General features: G+C 45.3%; 1 protein-coding gene across 1 annotated transcript in view; it reads right to left on the minus strand.

Annotated features, from left to right (window-relative positions):
• Positions 1-2,314: 2,314 nt before the first annotated feature.
• Positions 2,315-18,580, minus strand: part of PMS2 (PMS2 postmeiotic segregation increased 2 (S. cerevisiae)) — a 43,954-nt gene continuing 27,688 nt past the window's right edge. Inside the window, exons 11-15 of the mRNA XM_006859759.1 lie at positions 15,429-16,293; positions 8,261-8,428; positions 6,055-6,155; positions 5,559-5,728; positions 2,315-2,458 (exon numbers count right to left, since the gene is read on the minus strand). Of these exons, the coding sequence (XP_006859821.1) occupies positions 2,315-2,458; positions 5,559-5,728; positions 6,055-6,155; positions 8,261-8,428; positions 15,429-16,293 (1,448 nt within the window). The remainder of the gene's footprint in view (positions 2,459-5,558; positions 5,729-6,054; positions 6,156-8,260; positions 8,429-15,428; positions 16,294-18,580) is intronic.

Genomic DNA, 18,580 nt, shown 5'->3' on the forward strand with positions numbered 1-18,580 from the left:
CCCAATCCAAGACCGTGGGATTGATTCCAGATTCCACCTCACAGCGGCCCTGTAGGACCGAGTAGAAAGAATTGCCTTATAGGGTTTCCAGGCCTGTAAATCTTTACAGAAGTTCACAGCTAGCTCCCTCTTTCTCCCACGATTAGGCTGGTGGGCTGAAACCAAAATCCTTGCAATTAACAGCCCAGTGCTTAACCATGACGCCACCAGGGCTCCTCTACTGCTCACAGCCCACAAAAAAATCAGTATTCTATCCTAGCCCAGAAAGTCGAGTGGCAAGGAATGGATTCTGGAGTTTGGCTGATTGCTGGGCAGCCTCAAAGAGTTTCTTCCACCTGAGACAGAAATCATGCATACAAGTATTCTCCATTGCTGCTGTAACAAATTATCCCAAAAAACATTTTAAAAAGCAACACATAATCGTTACCTGGCTGCTGTTTGAAACCTAATGTGGCTGGTTTCTCCAAGAGCCACCTACACTGCATGGAGGCTAGCTTCCCTTCCTCCATTTGCAAAACCTCTCTGGCCCAGGAAAAAATCTCTGCTTTTAAGAAAGCTTGATTAGATGGTGCCCTCCTGGGTAGCCCAGAATTCTCTCTGCTCCAGAGCCTTAGCTTGATTACTTACACCTGGAGTACTCCCTTTACCAAACAAAATTCTCACAGGTGTCTGGGGACTAGGGCATGATGGTTAGGGTTGTGTTAACTTTGTAAGGTCATGCCTTGTTGTGATTTGGCAGTTAGAACGTAGCCTCATGTGATGTAATCACTCCTATGGCTCTACTATGAGCAGCTAATCAGTTAAGAGCTTCCTTGGGGGGGTGTGGCTTGCTTCCAACACACAATTATGTATATGGGCTTTCTGTGGCTCTCTGGCATTTTGTTCTATCTGGATTGTACATCTGGCTGGCTCTTTGGGTTTGAGCCAGAGGCCTACCATTGTTACAGCATGACTGACAGCCCCAATTTAAATTAGGTATCCCACCTTACGGAAAATAATAAACTTCTTACAGAAAAACTGCGAAGGTCAGACTAACCCAAGGACACCTGAGCAAACAGGATAAAAACTTAGCCCATCCATACAAACAAGATAAGGGTTTCCTGGTGGGTTTACTCCCACTTACAGGATAAGGGTCTGCTGGAATTGTCCACCCCAGGTAACAAGACAAGTCTGTTTGTTTTAACCACTCTGTATTTTTGTATAAAACCGTGTTCCCCTCCTCACTTCAGGGTCAGTGATTTGGGCTTTCGCTGACATTCTGGCCGCCGGCAAAAAACTTTGCTCTTTAAGATTTCAAGTTGAATTCTTTCTGACTCGCACTGCCACAACACCATTTTGCCTTCCAAACCAACGTTCATCTGCTCCTGCAGCTACATGAGTCAGGAGAAACCTCCATTCTGACTTCTGACCATGGATTTGGACCGTTTCCTTAACGTGCTCTGTAGTATATACATATAAAAGCTTCATGCTTTTACTTCTCTAAAGACTCCCGTCTAAGACACCATCCTAGGGAGGCCCACGGTTCTGGCTGCAGCATTTTAGTTCTTATTAAAGAGAATCCTGCAGACTAGTTCAGCAGCACTGAGCCTGTACAGCTGGTGGCAACAATTCCAACTTTCTTGTCTCATTATGTCGAAGGAACTCAGTTTGGGGATTGAAGTGAGGTCTTGCGCAGAGTCAGGGTAGGGGACCATACCTGTCACACCACTCAATATGCCACTGTCTGGACTCCACAGACAGTACTTATGTTTTTTGGCAGAGTTCCAATGGCACAAGACCCCAGGAAAACTATTAGACAAGACCACAGGGATTGCATCTTCAGTAGCACTCAGGGCCAGTGATTAGAATAGCAGAGTAGCCTTCTTGGATGATTATTTTTCTTAAAAGTTAACACTTTATTAGGGTTTAGAACCATGACCTGGAAAGAACTATGAGTTTTAAACTTGTGAAATTAAACCAACACAAATTTAATCATCATGAAAGGCTGAAAGTTGAGACTAAATTACATCCTACCAGAGCAGGGGCCTGGGGGACTTCCCCAGTCCTTATTTTACGATGTGTGTGCACATGCACATGGACACACACACACACACACACACACATACACACTCTCACTCAAATGGGAACAAAAACTGCTGTAAGCAATGTCTCATCTGCTTTGAAAAGGTTCTCAGAATAAAAACTATTTAATGGATCTGGCACTTTTTAAGAAGCAAATTAATTTTAAAACCAACAAAAAAAGTTAGTTACAATGTTGCCTTTTTTTCAAAAGAGTCTGCAACACAGCTATGGTTCTAGAAAATGAGATGGGTGGTCAGTGTTGAGAAAGGACGTCCAAGTTGGCGATGTGTCTCATGGTTGGTCTCCCGTGCGGGCAGTTCCAGGGATGGTCCATCTCGCCCATGTGGCTAATGAGCTTCTTCATCTCACTGGTGTTCAGAGCTGTTCCGATCATCACCTGAGCGAGAGGCCAACGTTGACTGGTTGTTTCTTTTGGACTAGCAACTCTTCAGAAATACTTTTCTCTAAGACCAGGCTGAACAAAATGACAACTCAAAGACAATGTTCCCCACCAAAGTCTTCCTCCAAACACCCACACTCTCAAATCTCCACTCTTCCACTCTTGGTGAGGCATCCCACCCTTGGCTCCTTCAGAGGGGCACTGCCTGGGCGGCCATGAAAACCCACCTGCTTCCTTCCCTGCATCTCCCTGCTTCCACCCCACCTACAATGAGCTCTCCACTCAGCACTCAGCCACTGCTTTCCTCTCCGGCCCTCCCCTCCCTTCCTCCTGAGATAATCACTTGGCATACCTCCCCACCCCCCACCTTTGATGGCACCTGCAGGCTCAGCTAGGACAGAAAGCAGGACCTTGGCACAGGTTCTCCCAGGGTCTGGAACACTTCCCCAGGCCCCTCCCTGTCTCCTGTCCTCCAATTCTGGGTTCTGCTTACATGACTCTCGAATCTCACCCCTGCCTCTGGTTCCCTCCCCCAACCTGTCTCACTGTGTCTCTCAAACCAATGCACAGAGACAATGAGGAAAAAGGGCAGGTGGTGAGGAAACAAGCCTGAGCCCACCAGTCACCATCTTTCTTCCCCGATTACCACACCACCCTCCCATGGCAACCTCAGCCCAGGACAAGGAATGCAGCAGGAAGAAGGCCTGTGAGGCAGTTCACAGAGAAACAGAAGTTAGGCCCAGGGGCTGTGATGGGGCAGGCCTGAGGACTGGACAGAGCCAATTCTGTGTCCTCTAAGGTCACTATGATCCACAATGGACTCAAGGGCAGTGGGTTGGGGTGGGTTTGCCCTTTGTGAAGACCTCCTGCTGTGGAGGGCGGTTCCTTGCAGGCCTTCAGCAGGTGTCTGGTCCTATCTTTCTGCTTAACTGGCTTAGAATTCCCTTAGAACTCACTACACTTGGTTTGCCTCTGTCTTGGATCAAACGCCCCAAGACTTTGCTTTTGCGTCAGGTCTCAGATCAAACGCCCCTTCCTGATCCTGTCTTCACTGTTTACCCAGTACCCCGGTAGTTATTTCCTACCCCAGTACCTTGTTTTCATATCCTCATGGCACTTACCAGTGTCTATAACCATGGTTTGTTTTGGCTCAGGTCTATTTATCCTACAAAATGTAAGCATCAGGCTCAAGGGGCAAGGACCAGTCTTATTCCCTCGCAGCAACACCCAGGACAGCGTGGGGCACGCAGCAAATACAGGAAGGCAGGGTAGCTGGTGTTTTCCACTGCCCGTAAGTCAGGGTTCACTTTCTGTGCATTACTATCACAACAGCACAAGCATAGCTACCACCTGCACAGTACCTGCCTGGGTGCTCCAGAGACCCACGCTGCCTGAAGGGATGCAGCCACACCTTTCAAAAATCCCTAAGGAGTCCTGCTGTGGTGCTGTAGGGTAAGCACTGGACTGCTTGGTCAGTTTAAACCACAAGGTCGGAGTTCAAACTCACCAGCCACTCCTTGGAAACCCTATACTGAGTCACTATGGGTCAGAACTGACTAGACAGCTCTCAGTAACAGCAACAAAAGGTCCTAGAGGAACAGTGTGCACATTATAGGTTAACTGGTGCCCCCAAAAGACGCGCTGAAGTGCTAACCCTGGGACGTGTGCATGGGACCTTGCTGGGGTCTAGGGCCTTTGGTAGCATAGTGGTTACGAATCAGGCTGATAACCTCAAGGTCAGCAGTTTGAAACTACCAGCTGTTCCAAAGGAGAAAGATGAGGCTTTTTGCTCCTGTAAAGATCTGCAGCCTCGGAAACCCTGTGCAGGGTCGCTATGAGTCGGAACCGACTCCACGGCACATAACCACCACCACCATAGTTATGTATGGGCAAACCATTTTATTGTTTGTTCTTAACAATAACAACGGCCTTTGGAGATCTGTTAGCATGAGGTCAAGAGTGCAGGAGGGTGGGTACCAGTCCATAAAGGAGGAAGACAAACAAATGCACCGGGAAGACGCCGGGTGATGCAGGAGGCAGAGACTGGAGCCACGCACCTGTCAGCCAAGGATGGGAGCTCCCTGGAGTGCACATGCCATCAAATGACAGACAGGTCTATCCCGTGAACAAAGTCATCAGGAAGGTATGTACCCATTGGAATATAAAGTTTTGTTGTTTTCTTTTTAAGTGGGGGTTAGGAGTCCCTGGGTGATGCAAGCAGTTAAGCACTTGACTACTAGTCAAAAGGCTAACAGTTTAAACCTACCATGAGGCACCTTAGAAGAAAGGGTTGGCAATCTGGGTCCAAAAGGTCACAGCCCTGCAAACCCTCTGGGGCCTTTCTCTTCTGCACAGAGGGAGGGCATGGCCAAGAGTCAGAGTGGATCAGCAGGAGGAAACGTGCAAAAGAGTTCAGATCATGAAGAATGGAAATAGCCCCCGAAAGGAGGGCCAAGGACTGTCAGCAGCCCCCAGAGGCAAGGACAGAGGCATAGCACAAACTGTCCACCGCTTCCTGAAGGCACCAACCCTGCCAACACCTGACTTCAGACTTCTGGGCCCTGGAACCATGAGGGAGAACACGTCTGTGTCGGAAGCTGCCCAGTTTTTGATGTTTGGCTACGGCAGCTACAGGAAACTGCATAAATAGCTGTGTTAGGAGAAACCCAAGTACCGAGATGGAGTATTCCTTAAGGGAAAAAGAGGAAGATGAATAGTTACGGGCTCAGAGGTGGAAGGTCCAGCATTGTGAGTTCTTTTGCTAGACAGAATGAGAACTCTGGTTCTACAAACAATAGCCTTGGACACTTAACGGAGTCCTGCTGTGGAAACAGAGGTTCAGCACTCACCCAGAGGCACCTTGGAAGAAAGACCTGGTGATCTACATCTGGAAATCCCATGGCGCATGGTTCTACTCTGACAAACTCTGACAAATGGTGTAACTGATGGTGCCTGGGATAGTTAGCTTTTTAAAAAAATTTTCATGGCCTTTAAAAATGTCGACCAAATCGGGAGTTGAATGGAATATGGTGTGTGGCTCCTGAGCTTGTGTGAACCCTCCCGCCCGGGTTCAGACTTATCCTTCCTCTGTACTCACAGACTTCCGGCAGGCTCGGGAGGCGAACATCTGCCGGACACGGGAGGGTCGGCACATAACCCCTGGACAGTCACTCAGCATGAAGACCAGCTCATCAATGTCCTGAGGTCCGAAGGTCCAGTTTTTACTAGTTGGCAAGGAAATCAGCTTAACTCTCTCAGTGACTGGAGCTAAAAGAATAAAATTTGCAGAAGAATCCATTATTTGCAAGACGCAAACAAGGGAGATGATATGAGGGGGACACAGAAGGAAGGTACAAGGGCACAATGTTTTGGGCACAAGTTTTCTGTAAACTTCAAAGTGCTCCCAAAAGAAAGCCTATTTTTTTCAAAAAAAAAAAAAAAAAAAAGCATTTCACTTGAGAAGGTAAAAATGCAAGAGAGGGCAGAAGCAAAGAACTTTTTTGGGGAGAAATCTCTTTCATTTCATAAAATAAAGAGAGTTCAATGTCTATGATGTCAAAGACTGTCCCAGCTCCAGATAAGGGAGAACTCACCATCTTCGTCAATTAGAAAGTCAAAGCCATTCTTCTTGAAAATGTCCAGGTTTTCGATGAGAACAGCTTCACCGACTGCAGTTAAGTCGAGAGGCTGAGGTCTGAAAAGCAGAAAAGCAGCCACTTATGTACTGAAGTCACATGTTTCACAACAAAGTAGAAATCAGTCCAAAAATGCTGTGATACTGTGAATGCAAAAATCTAAACAGATTAATAACCCTTTAGTCAGCTAAGGGTCCTGCCTGCCACACAACTTGTTGGGAATTCCATTTTCTAAGTTCTTTCCAGAAAAAACCAGCTCCAGAAGCAATTTTCTCTTCCTGCCATCTTTTCCCACTGAAACGTCTTGTGCCCTCCTCACAATAAAGGTGACTTGAAAAACTGAGTTAGGCCATCACAGGCCTTTAAAAGCAAAATAAATAGGACTCGTTTTGCTCTCCTGCTCCTTTGCCAGGCATCATCTGTCCATCTATCCATCCGTCTTTCCTCCTGGATTTTAACCATTGAGTCAACTCCAACTCACTGTGGTCCCATGTGGGTCAGAGTAGAACTGCTCCATAGGGGTTTCAATGGCTGCTTTTTTTTTTAAATAATGATTACTTTCTTTTTTTTTTTTTAAATGTTTTATTGTGAATTACATGATAATTTACATGGGAGAACATTAGTTTTACATTCATTCTATCATATATCGTTTCATTGCCTCAATGGCTGCTTTTTTGGATGTAGAATGCCAGGCCTTTCTTCTGAAGTACCTGTAGACGGATCTGAACCACTAACCTTTTGGCTACCAGATGAATGCATTAACTATTTGTACCACTCAGGGATTTCGTTCCAGGATTTACTGAGTGCTTCCTGAGACATACTCTGCTAAAGGCAGTGACATAAAGGTGACCAAACATGGATGGGACTCTGTCCTCTTGGAACAATTAGATCCAGTGGGGAAGGAGGACTGCGAGTGATGAATGCCCCAACACAGAGCTTCTAGCCACAGTCTTTGAAACTCCCACCAAATGACTGGGTTGTTGCTGTTAAGTGATGTTGAGTCAGTTTTGACTCATAGCATCTCTGTGTAGGGTTTCTATGGTTGTAAATCTTTGCAGGAACAGAAAGCCTCATCCTTCTCCAGAAGAGCAGCTGGAGGACTTGAACTGTTGACCTGAAGTTAGCAGTCCAGTGCTTATCACTGAGCCACCTTGCTCTTAATGACTGGGTATGCAAATGTGCTTATGGCCCACCAAAGGGGATTGGATAGCTTGCTAATAATGTAAATAGGGTACATGGATCGCTTGTTGAGTGGGACCATGCAAATACCGTGTATGGAACCCTAAGGTGGGGACTGGTCACTTTGCCATTCTGCTAGGCTTACAATGAGACCACCCAGAGGTGGAAAAAGGGATGTCATTGTCATCAGGAAGGAAGAGGCAGGAGTGGAATGCATCTTTTGGACTCAAGATCCCTGTGCTGAACCTCCCTGATCCAGAAAGACAGCTGTAACACCACAGATGGTGAGAAGCAGCAGAGATAGCAGAACCAGGACCACCAGATGGAGCTATGGGTTTTGCAGCCCGTGGGGCAAGACAGAAAGCTGAGTGTCTTCAGGCAGCTTGCTAACAGAGGATGGGGGGTGGGGGTGGGGACGCTGGGTTTGCAAAACTACTAAGCTAAATGCTTACTGGTGGAACAGGGTTCTCAACAGCACTAAAAGAGCTTTGTAACACTTGCCCAAGAAAGCAGGGCAGAGGCCAAGGGGCCACATGGATGGGAGGCCAAGAGATTGTCTGGTTAACCAGTGATGAATATTTTTTAATAGCTTAAGAAGCTTTAATACTTTAATACATTAGCTATGTAACCTTGAGCAAAGTCTTGCTCAAGAACTTTGTGTGTGCCTCACTCTTGCCACCAATAAAATGAGAATGGTGAGAGTAACTACCCCAGAGGTTTGTAAGGACTGAATGAATTAGCAGATGCAAATTGCTTCAACAGTGCCTGGCACATAGTAAGCACTCACTAAAAGGTAGTTCTGGTGTGACGCTCTACAGGGGCACTATGAGTCAGAACTGAGCCGATGGCACTTCACAACAACTTAACTATAGAATAGAATGCCACTCAGAGCAAGACAAAAACCATTATAGAGACACAGGTATGAATGACTAGATGTTAAGCTTGGGAAGTGCAACAATCATTCTGGACCCTGAGGTGGACTCACGCGATGAGCCGCTGGCCCTGGAGCACAGTGTGCTGTTGCAGTATCTCGAAGTTGTACTTCTCATCTGTGGCGTGCTGGTCCACTATGAAGATATCCGAGTGCAGTTTGGTTATTATAAATCCCAAGTTGAACTGACCAATGATTTCCATTTCTGCAAACATCGCTTTACTGTGGGCAGAGAATATACGAGTTACAAGACATTTTAAGAGATTATTTTTCTGTTTAAAATTTCTACTTTCTCAATGTTTTATTGTGAATTGAGTGAAGATTTACACTTAGCCCACTTCCTCCCCATGGTTCATGTTTCCATTCCACTTTCCTTCACAACCCTTCTGAACTGTGTCCTTAGGTTGCAAACACTGCTGCCGTTGTGATCTTGAGTGCTTGACCTTTCCATGGTGAGTAGGTCTTACTAGTGTTGTTGTCCCCCCAGATACACTTACCGACTGCTTGGCTTATCTATGCTAAACACTGGACTGTGAGACAGGAGATCTGTGGTTTGAGCTAACCAGCACTCCATGGGAACAAGATGAGGCTTTCTGCTCCCACAAAGATTTAAAGCTTCAGAAGCTCTATAAAGGGTCGTTATGAATAGGAACCAACTCAATGGCACTTAACAACTACTTGGCTGAAAATTGAGCCATGAAAGCAAGTTCAGTTCCAGACCTGGAGGGTGGTGTCGAGGGCCACAGTCTCAGATGCCCCCAGTCTCTTTCTGACCAGTAAGCCTAGTCTTTGGTAGTGATAGCCGGGCAACGTCTAGTTTTTCGGGTCTCAGGGTCATGGAGACTGATGTTCACATGTCCCACTGGACTGATTCCAAGTCTCTTCAATTCTTATCACTCTTCTTCCTTTCACACATATAGCTGCACCACAGATGTCCACTCTTGGGCTTCTAGGTTCCAGATGCTACTCACCCAAGCAGGATATAGAACATTGTCTCTGTGACTATATTATGCCAACTGAGCACAGTGTCCCCTGAGACTAAGGTCCTGAGCCCCCAGCCTCAAGGTGTTTGGTAATGTCTAAGAAGTTATTTTTCTGATGATGAAACACAACACTGTAATAAAAAAATCAGATAACTTAAAAGATAGAAGTTCCTAATAATCCCACTTTCTAAACAAGCAGTAACTCTTCATCCATTTGTCCAACTTTCCAGAGATGACGTTGTTAGATATCATCAAGTCTGTTCAACTCCTGCTCAACCTGATGTACAGCAGAATGAAATGGTACCCAGTCCTGTGTCATCCCCACAATCTTTCCTAGGTTCAAGCCCACTGCCGCATCCACGGTACCAATCCATCTTGTTGGATAACAACATGCCCAAAGTCTGTGAGATGGAGTTCCACAATCCTGGCTTCTAAGGAACAGTCTGGCTATACTTCTTCTAACACAAATACAGTCATTCTTCTGGCAGTCCATATTCAATATTCTTTGCCAACATCATAATTAAAATGCATTAATTCCTCACCAGTTTTCTTTATTTGTTGTTCAACTTTTGCATGCATGTGAGGTGATTAAAAATACCATGGCTTAGGTCACATGTACCTTTGTCCTCAAAGTGATATAACATTGTTGTTAAGTGTTGTCAAGTTGTTTCCAACTCATAATGACCCTGTATAGGGGTCCCAAGGAGCAGCTAGGTGGGTTTGAACTTGTGGTTAGCAGTCCGGTGCTTACCCTACAGCACCACACCAAGATATAACATTAGCTAGTCATACTACCAAACAGGGGCATATCCTTCTAAGGAGGCCTGGTAGTACAGCAGTTAAGCACTCAGTAGCTCGGCAGGAGAAAGACCTGGCAATTTATTCCTGTAAAGATTAGAGCCTAGAAAACTCTATGGGTCAGGTCTATCCTGTCACATGGGGTCAGAATCAACCCAGAGGTACTTACCCAAAAGACGATTATTATCACAAATCATTGTGTATTCTCCCAGACCTTTGTCTACGTATTTAAAACAATAATAAACAATTTAAACAAAACTGAACCAAATGGTCAACAATTACTTTAAAATAAAGAAGAGAGTGCAAGTGAGCAGGGAAATTAGATCAATGGAAAACCAACAGCCTGAAAGGAAATATGGAGTCTAATGAAAACTATAACCAGGGCCACTGAACAACATATGTCAAAATGGTTGGATGGGACCCAAAACTGCTGTGTAAATCTTCACTGAACACACAATAGAGTACTACCTTTTTAAAAAAGGAATCATATTATTCACACCATTCTGTTTTTGTCACCGACAATACACCGTTACATATTTTTTCAGATCCGTACATACACAGGCATACCCGGGACACATTCTAGATCGCTGCAATGAGTGACCTAGAAGTGACTATCGCAATAAAGTGAGTCCCACGAATGTTTGGAACCTTCTGGTGTGTGAGTTAAAGTCCAATCAGGAAACAAAAAACAAACTAGTTATATGAACAAAGAAAGTTTACGATAAAGTATTTAAACTAGTAAAAAGGGGTGTACGACTAAATGAAGAAATACGAGTCATTCAGGGCATGGGCCCAGAGAGGGAACCCTTTACCAAAGCTAAGACTCAGACCCTGTGAGAGTGGAGGGTGGCAGGGAAGTCCTCTGGGGGCTGACAACACGACGCAATTAGTGATAGTGCCCTCTGAGGCAGCTGTACTACGGCGCCACCCTGCAGTGCCCTCTACTGACAGAGTCTGGCATTACACCAGGAGAAATGTTTGGTGGTCCACGTGGGTGAAGCTGGGTGAATCTGGAGCAGAGAAGCAATACACTGGTGATGGTGATGGATGCCAACCGTTGACTCTGACTCAAATTGACTCCAAGTGACCAAGTATAACTGACCCACAGGATTTTCTAGGCTGTCACCTAATCGGGGCAAGTGTGCTAGGGCTCCTGGACTTCTGGGAAGTAACTCCCTACTGCACACTCAACAGTGGACAGCTGGTTTAGCAAGTGAGGAAGAAGCACAACATAACAACGTCATGGATTTCGCTGTAATCTGAAATGCAGATATGTGAACAACCAGGATCAGATAAACACTACTTCACAGGATCTCCATTCTACCTGACCTTTCACTTCTAATGTGTTTCTCGGGCAAAAGTCAACCAGACTTTTCCTGGCCGGCAGGAGAGCAGGGGCAACCCAACAACTGTGGACTGGCCTTCTCAGAGTAGCCATCTAGTGGTGGACTCATCAAAATGCAGATTCCTGGGAAGCTACCAAAGGCTCTTTTCTTTTTTAATTGTGGAAAAATATACATAAAATTTGTCATTTAAAACATTTTCAAACGCACAATTCAGTGGAACTCCTTCCAGATGGTATAACTATCCCCACTAGTTTGTTCATCATCCCAAAAAGAAACTTTGTACTTCATAAGCAGTAACTCCCATTTATTTCTCCCTCACCTCCAGCTTCTTCTCCCTGTCTAGCTACTAGTAACCGCCAATCTATAGTTCTTCTCTAGGCTTTCGCCAGTTCTAAATATTTTCCATAAACGGAACCAGAAAATACGTATCCTTTTGTGTCTCACTTCTTTCATTAAGTATCATGTTTTCAAGGTTCATTCAAGTTGGAACAGGTATCAGAACTTCATTTCCTTTATGATTGAATACTATTCCATTGTATGGATTGTTGCTGTTATATGCCGTTGAGTTGGTTCCAACTCATAGTAACCTTGCGCGGTGTTTCGGAGGCTGCAAATACTTACAGGAGTAGAAAGCTTTATTTTTCTCTCACAGAGTGGCTGGTCGGTTCAAACTGCTGAGCTTTCAGTTAGCAGCTCCAGCGTTAACTCACTCCACCACCAGGGCTCCTCAGTGTATGGACAGACCACAGTTATCGGTTCATCTGCTGAAGGACACTCGGGGAGTTTTTCTACCTTGGGTGTTTTCCATCTTTTGGTTCTTGTGGTAAGTGCTGCTGTGAACATTGGGGGACAGAGGCTCTACATTTTTAAGACTCCTGAAGTAATTCTTATGGATACCAAACTTTGCAAACTATGCTAGGATTTTTCAAGCAGCATTTGTTGAACTAAAGTATTAAAATAAAATCACCTTTACTCTCACTTCGTGAGTTTAAAGGAATCCAAAGATAAAAGAAAGCTCGTTATGAATTTGGGGTCCCTTATGTCTTCTGGAGTCCTGCTGTGGCGCTGTGGGTTAATGCGCCAAACTGCAAAGTCGGCGGTTCAAACTCACCAGCTACTCCTCAGAAACCCTATGCTATGGGTCGGAATCGACTCGATGGCACTTAACAACAATAACAAATCATGTCTTCCCTATTAACTGCCTAATTCCCATGACTGTGTGTGTGATGGGAATGGGCCTGGCTCACAATTTCCACATCACACCCAAAGAAATCACCTCCATTATCTTCAGGCAGAGCTTGTTTTTTGTGAGTGTGCTTGGCTTCATTGCACTTGGCAGACACTGGGTTTTCACAAATGGAAGGTTTGTGGCCATGCTGCGTCCAGCTAGGCTATTGGCTCTGCTTGCTCCCGATGTGTGCCCACTCCATGTCTCTGGGCCCTGTGTTGGTGGTTCTCACCACAGTCCACACGCTGTCTCCGTGCTCCTACACACTTTGCAGACGGCAGCCTAGTACCATCTCTCTCAGATGCACCGCTGTGAAGTGCCGTCGAGTTGGTTCCGACTCACAGCGACCCTATACAAGGAGCGGCGGGTGGGTTTGAACTGTCCATTTTGTGGCTAGCAGTCCACTGCTGATCCTACAGTGCCACACAGGACTCCTAGGAAACCTAAAAGTCCGTGTGACTCACTTTACTGTGGTATTCCATTTGTCGCAGTGGTCTGGGACCCAGCCTGCAGTATCACTGAGGGCTGCCAGGACAGACTTTTTTTTTATTGTGCACTGAGTGATAGTTTCCGTGGGAGAACATTGGTTTTACACCATCGCTTCATTGCAATGGTTACAATCTCCTCTGTGTAACAGTTGTATTCCCTCTGTTTTTTGGGGGGTTAGGGGTAGGGAGAGGTACACAAAAACACTCAGGAATATATAATAATTTAAACAACCAAAGGACACATTCTGAAAGCCTGCCTCCTGGCCACCAGCACTCAGTCCCTCTCTTTCCATGAGTCCAGAGTCCTCAGCTGCTCTCTCTCTCCATTGGACACACTTTTTAAAGGGAGAATTCCCTGGAAACTTTTCTCAGTATAAATCAGGTAAGAGATATCTAAGGGGGTTACCTAAGGGGGGGAAAGGAAGGGGGAGAGAGGCTCACTGTTTGGGGGACACTGAGATGCTGGGTTGTGAGTTAACACGCTGGAATACAAAGTCTGTTGGAACTGCATGAGAAGGAAGGGAACATTTGGAAACAGATACAGGTGACAGCTGCACAACATGATGAACCTAATGAATGTCACTGAATTGTATAAGCAGAGAGTGTGAAGAAGGCAAATGACTTGCTACCTAATATATCTGCTGCTGTTGCTGCAAAAAATATGTAACACTTAGTAAAGACTGTGTCATATCAGCTGGGAAAGAGCTATGTGGTAAAGACTAAAAGATGCCCAAAAATTCAGTGTAGTTATTTAGTTTTCTGTGTACAGAGTACATCTTAGCAACAAATGAGGCAAAATAAACACAAGAAGTTAACAAAGAGAAAGTTCATATTCTAAGTGAATTCAACCATGTTAAAAAAAAAATCACAATGCTGAACACCTTTGTCAGAAAAACAGAAGTAGCATTATGAATGCAATCAGTGCCACGTAAAATTGACTAGAGGGGAAAATTTTACATAATAAATACTTTACTACAGGTGGCACAATGATGAAGCCCTCGGGACCTAACAGAAAGGTTCCTAGTGTGAACCCACCAACCACTCCCTGGAGATCACAGCCTCAGAAGCCATAGGTCTACTTTGTCAGAATCACTCAACAGCAGACATTTTATTACAATCATCTTTTTTTTTTTAATGAAAAAGAATCATAGTTCTGAGCTTCCTGGCAGTCAAGTCAAAAAGGGAAATAGGAACTGAGTTCTTACTGACTTGTTAATTATCACGATTTTTTGTTAAACTGACTCTCTTTTACACCTAGCCTCCTAGGCAAGGAAGGTTCTTACAAGTAAAGGTTTGACAGTGTGTGACTATGACAGTGTGTAATTTTTCTAACACACTGAAATGAACAAATGGGAAGCAACAATGTATTTCCAAGCTGCCCCACTTCAGAGCAGGTTGAAGTCACAGGGAGATTAGAATCCTTTAGGAAGAGAGATCAATGGGTCAAATTAGCATTTGAACTGATGAGAAGGAAATGGGAAGGACATTTAAGGAAAAATTCTTGGAAGTTTTCAATCAGCAGTATAGCATGTGGCAAGGACTCTTTAAAGGATATTAAAATGACAGACATGTCCCTGGCGTGATACATAATGGTTAAGCACTGGTCAGCCAACTGAAAGGTTAGAAGTTCAAATCCACCTAGAGGTGTACTGGAAGAAAGGCCTGGGGATCTAATTCCAAACATGGATACTGAAAACCAACAGAGCACAGTTCTTCTCTGACACATGTGGATTTGCCATGAACTGGAGTCAACACAGTGGTAATTGGTGTTTTCATGAGATGGACATGAGAGGCAATGTAAACATGCTGGTTAAGGCAAAAGATAACGCCAAGGAAGCGCTGGTATGGCTATCAACCAATGTGCAGAGTCAAAATTGACTCCAAAGGTAGAATGTGCATGAGGGCTCTATAAGAAGGGAGGGAAAGAGATGCTGGCGAGTCTGGGTGCAGGGAAGGCGCCCGGAGGGCTGTCTTCTCAGTAGCAGAAGCTGATGCCACACGCATGTGCAGCCAAAAATGGAGATGTGCCGCACACCCCTCTGTGTAAAAGCAGGAATGACAAGAGCCAAAAAGACACCCCACTGATGTCATGTTGATTCCAACTCAGAGGAACCCTGTAGAAAGGAGAAGAGCTGCCCCATAGGGTTTCCAAGGCTGGCACCTTTTTGGCTCTTGACGGAAGTAGACTGCCTCACCTTCCCCCCGTAGAGTGGCTGGGAGGGGGGTGGGGGGGTTCGAAGTGCCTACTTTCCTGTCAGCAGTCAAGCGATTAACCACTGTGCCACCAGGGCACCTCAAAAACAACAGCGCAACAAAACCCAAGTCTTGAGGACCCTCAGCTCCCACAAAGCAGCCAAGCACTCAGAAGAAAAACTTTACCTGATCTCCTTTCGTAGCTCATCTTCTGCGGCTTGATTTTCTCCAGGGCAGATCTTTGCCCTGAATTTCCTATAATCTTGTTTGTCTTCTCTTCGCTGTCCTTCTTCATGTAACCGCTTTATCCGCTTCACTAACGAGCTCATGGAGAAGTCCAGAGGCACAATTTTCTTCTTAATCTTGACGGCAACATCAACCTGAGACACTGAACTGTTCTGATTCATCAACTTTTGAGGGATGTCACAATTTGAAGGAATTTCTCCTTTTTTATATCGCTTTATGTTTGAGAATGAGGTACTAGTGGACTGAGGCAGAAGTTTAGATTTAGACCCAATAGCTTCCTGGTCTATGTGGCCTTCCACGTGTGAAGAAGGACAGGCCAGTTCAGGTGACTTCCCACAGGATTCAACTGTTTCTTGTGAAACTCTGTCTTCTGGGGAGCTAGCTGCCTGGTCGCTGCTAAAGTGACCGCCAGTCTCTGGAGTGCTGTCCCCCGCCTCTGAGCCCACTGAAGTGCTGCTGTACCCCAAATCCTTCTCCATCTCCCCTTTGTCCCTGCGATCGCAGACGCCCTCATCCTGAGGGCCACATACACCCCTGCCAGAGACAGGCTTCGGAGGCTGCAGGGGGTCTGACGTGCTGGGATACGGTGTCTGTGTTCTTGGCCCAGGAACTCCCACTCTCAGTTCAGGAGTCTTCAAGCTCTGAGGCCGGTACCCTGATGGCTGATGAAGAGAAAAGGCCTCTCTCAGTCTGGAAACGGTCACTGCCTGTTTCTCTTCTCCTCGAGTCCGGAACAAAGCAGGGTTCTCCTGCTTCTCTGGCAGAGGCTTTTCCACGTCTGCTGAGGGCATTTTCATGATGTTCCCTGAGTAGATACGAGCGAAGAAGAGGATGAGGGACTGAAGTGCAGAGCACCCATAAAGGTAACAACATAGGCGAATAAAAGACACAACAGTTAAGTGCCTGACTACAAACCAAAAGATGGTGGTTCAAACCCACCTCAGAGGCTTCTTAGGAGCTTCCTCAAAAAGCTAGAACTGGAACTCCCTCGGATCCAGCAACCCCATTCTTAGTTCATGAATAGACGGACACAGACCCATGCTCACTGCAGCACTATTTGTGATAGCACAAGATGGAAACAACCTCAATGCTCATCATCAACCAATGAATGGATAAACTGCAGTGCAGACATACAATGGAATATTAGGAAACTATAAAGAGTAACAGTGAGTCCACAAAACAAGCACAAATTTGGAGAACACCATGCTGAGTGAAATAAATCCATCACAAATGGATAAATATCATGTGTTTCTTCCACTGTGATACAAAGTCAAGAAGAGACATACACATACAAAGCAGTGTACTTAGACGGTTACCAGGGATGGGAGGGGAAGGAAGAAGAATCACTTTCTGGACTGTAGACATGTGTTACTTTTGGTGATGGGAAAGTAAAGACGAACCAGGTGAATCTGCACAACTTGACCAAGGTAACTGAAGACAATAGTAAGTACCATCATATTTTTATACAAATAATGATGATGTCATGTATATGTATTTTTCCAACTACGCCTTCCTCCAATAGGGTTCTGTAAGCATGCTTAAGCATAGTGGTGGTTGTTAAATGCCATATAGTGGATTCCAACTCACAGAGACCCTCTATAGGGCTTTTAAAATCTTTGCATGAGCAGAAAGCCTCATCTTTCTCCAGCAGAGTGTAGGTGGGCTTGAACCACTGACCTTGTAGTTTATACTCAAGTGCTTATCCTTATAGGAGGATGTGACTGACAAAAGAAAAAAAAAAAAAAGTATAACGTGCATGAAACTTGCATAAAAATATGGAGTTTTGTAGGATCAGCAGCAGACTGCGAGCCACAAGGTCGATGGTTCAAACCCACCAGCTGTTCCTCGGAAACCCTATACAGGGCTGCTAAGAGTTGGAACTGACTTGACAGCTCATAACAATAAACAAGAAATGCTTTAACATATATAATATTGCAACAACAGCAATTACCAACCAAAAAATGTATGTGATTACATTGAAGTGTATGTTGTTGTAAAACACCAGCGAGTTGGTTCTGACTCATAGCGACCCTGTACCGTGTTTCTGAGGAGCAGCTGGTGGGTTTGACCGCTGACCTTGTAGTCTGCAGCCAGCCCAGTGCCGACCCTACAGCACCACACCAGGAGTTCATGTTTATAGGAAGGATATGTGGATGCATGTGCATGCATGTTTAGGTGGTGGTGTTCAGTGCTGTCGAGTCGCTTCTGACTCATACCAATCTTGTCTATGGTTTCTGAGGAGCAGCTGGTGACCTTGCAGTCCAGCGCATTAACCCACAGCGCCACACCAGGACTCCACATATATGTTTATATTCAGTCCTGGTATGGCACTGTAGGCTAATGCGTCAGCCTGCAAAGTCATTTGAACTGCAAAGTCAGTGGTTCAAGCTCACCTGCTGCTCCTTGGAAACCCTATACAGGGTCGCTATGGGTCGGACTCAACTCAATGGCACTTAACAACAACAACAATACATAATAAGGCAAGGAGCTCTGGTAGCGTAGTGGTATTACAAGTCAGGCTGCTAACCTCAAAGCCAGCAGTTCGAAATTACCAGTGGTTCCATGGGAGAAAGATCAGGCCTTCTGTTCCTGTAAAGAGTTTTTAGGCTCAGAAAGCCTACACAGGGTCGCTATGAGTGGGAACTGAGCCATGGCACACAGCCACCAGCACCATATAATAATACAATACAGCACACGCGGGCATAGCTACAGCTACAGCTGACTTCTTAGATCCAAAAACCCGACAGGATTGATTTACTGGATTAAAAGGCTTAAGACCATAGTCTTGTGGTATAACTTAGTCAATGGGCAGAACAAGTTTGTAAAGTTAATGTTCTGCACCCTAGTTTGGTGAGTTGCGTCAGAGATCTCTATTTCATTATCTTTTAATTCCATTTTCCACGAACTTTTTGAAGCCCTTCTGTACTATGGTGAAACTTGTGAGAGTTGGGACCTGTGTAAGACAGAAACCTGCTAGAGAAGGAAAACAATATGTTGCACAAAACTGAGCAAAATTAGGGTGGCAAGACCGCACCATGTCAACGGTGGAAAACCCGGGAGAGCTGACATTAGGCAGTCATGCCGCATTCTGG

This window comes from Chrysochloris asiatica, unplaced genomic scaffold (genome assembly GCF_000296735.1).
Source record: "Chrysochloris asiatica unplaced genomic scaffold, ChrAsi1.0 scaffold00034, whole genome shotgun sequence".
Taxonomy (NCBI): Eukaryota; Metazoa; Chordata; class Mammalia; order Afrosoricida; family Chrysochloridae; genus Chrysochloris; species Chrysochloris asiatica.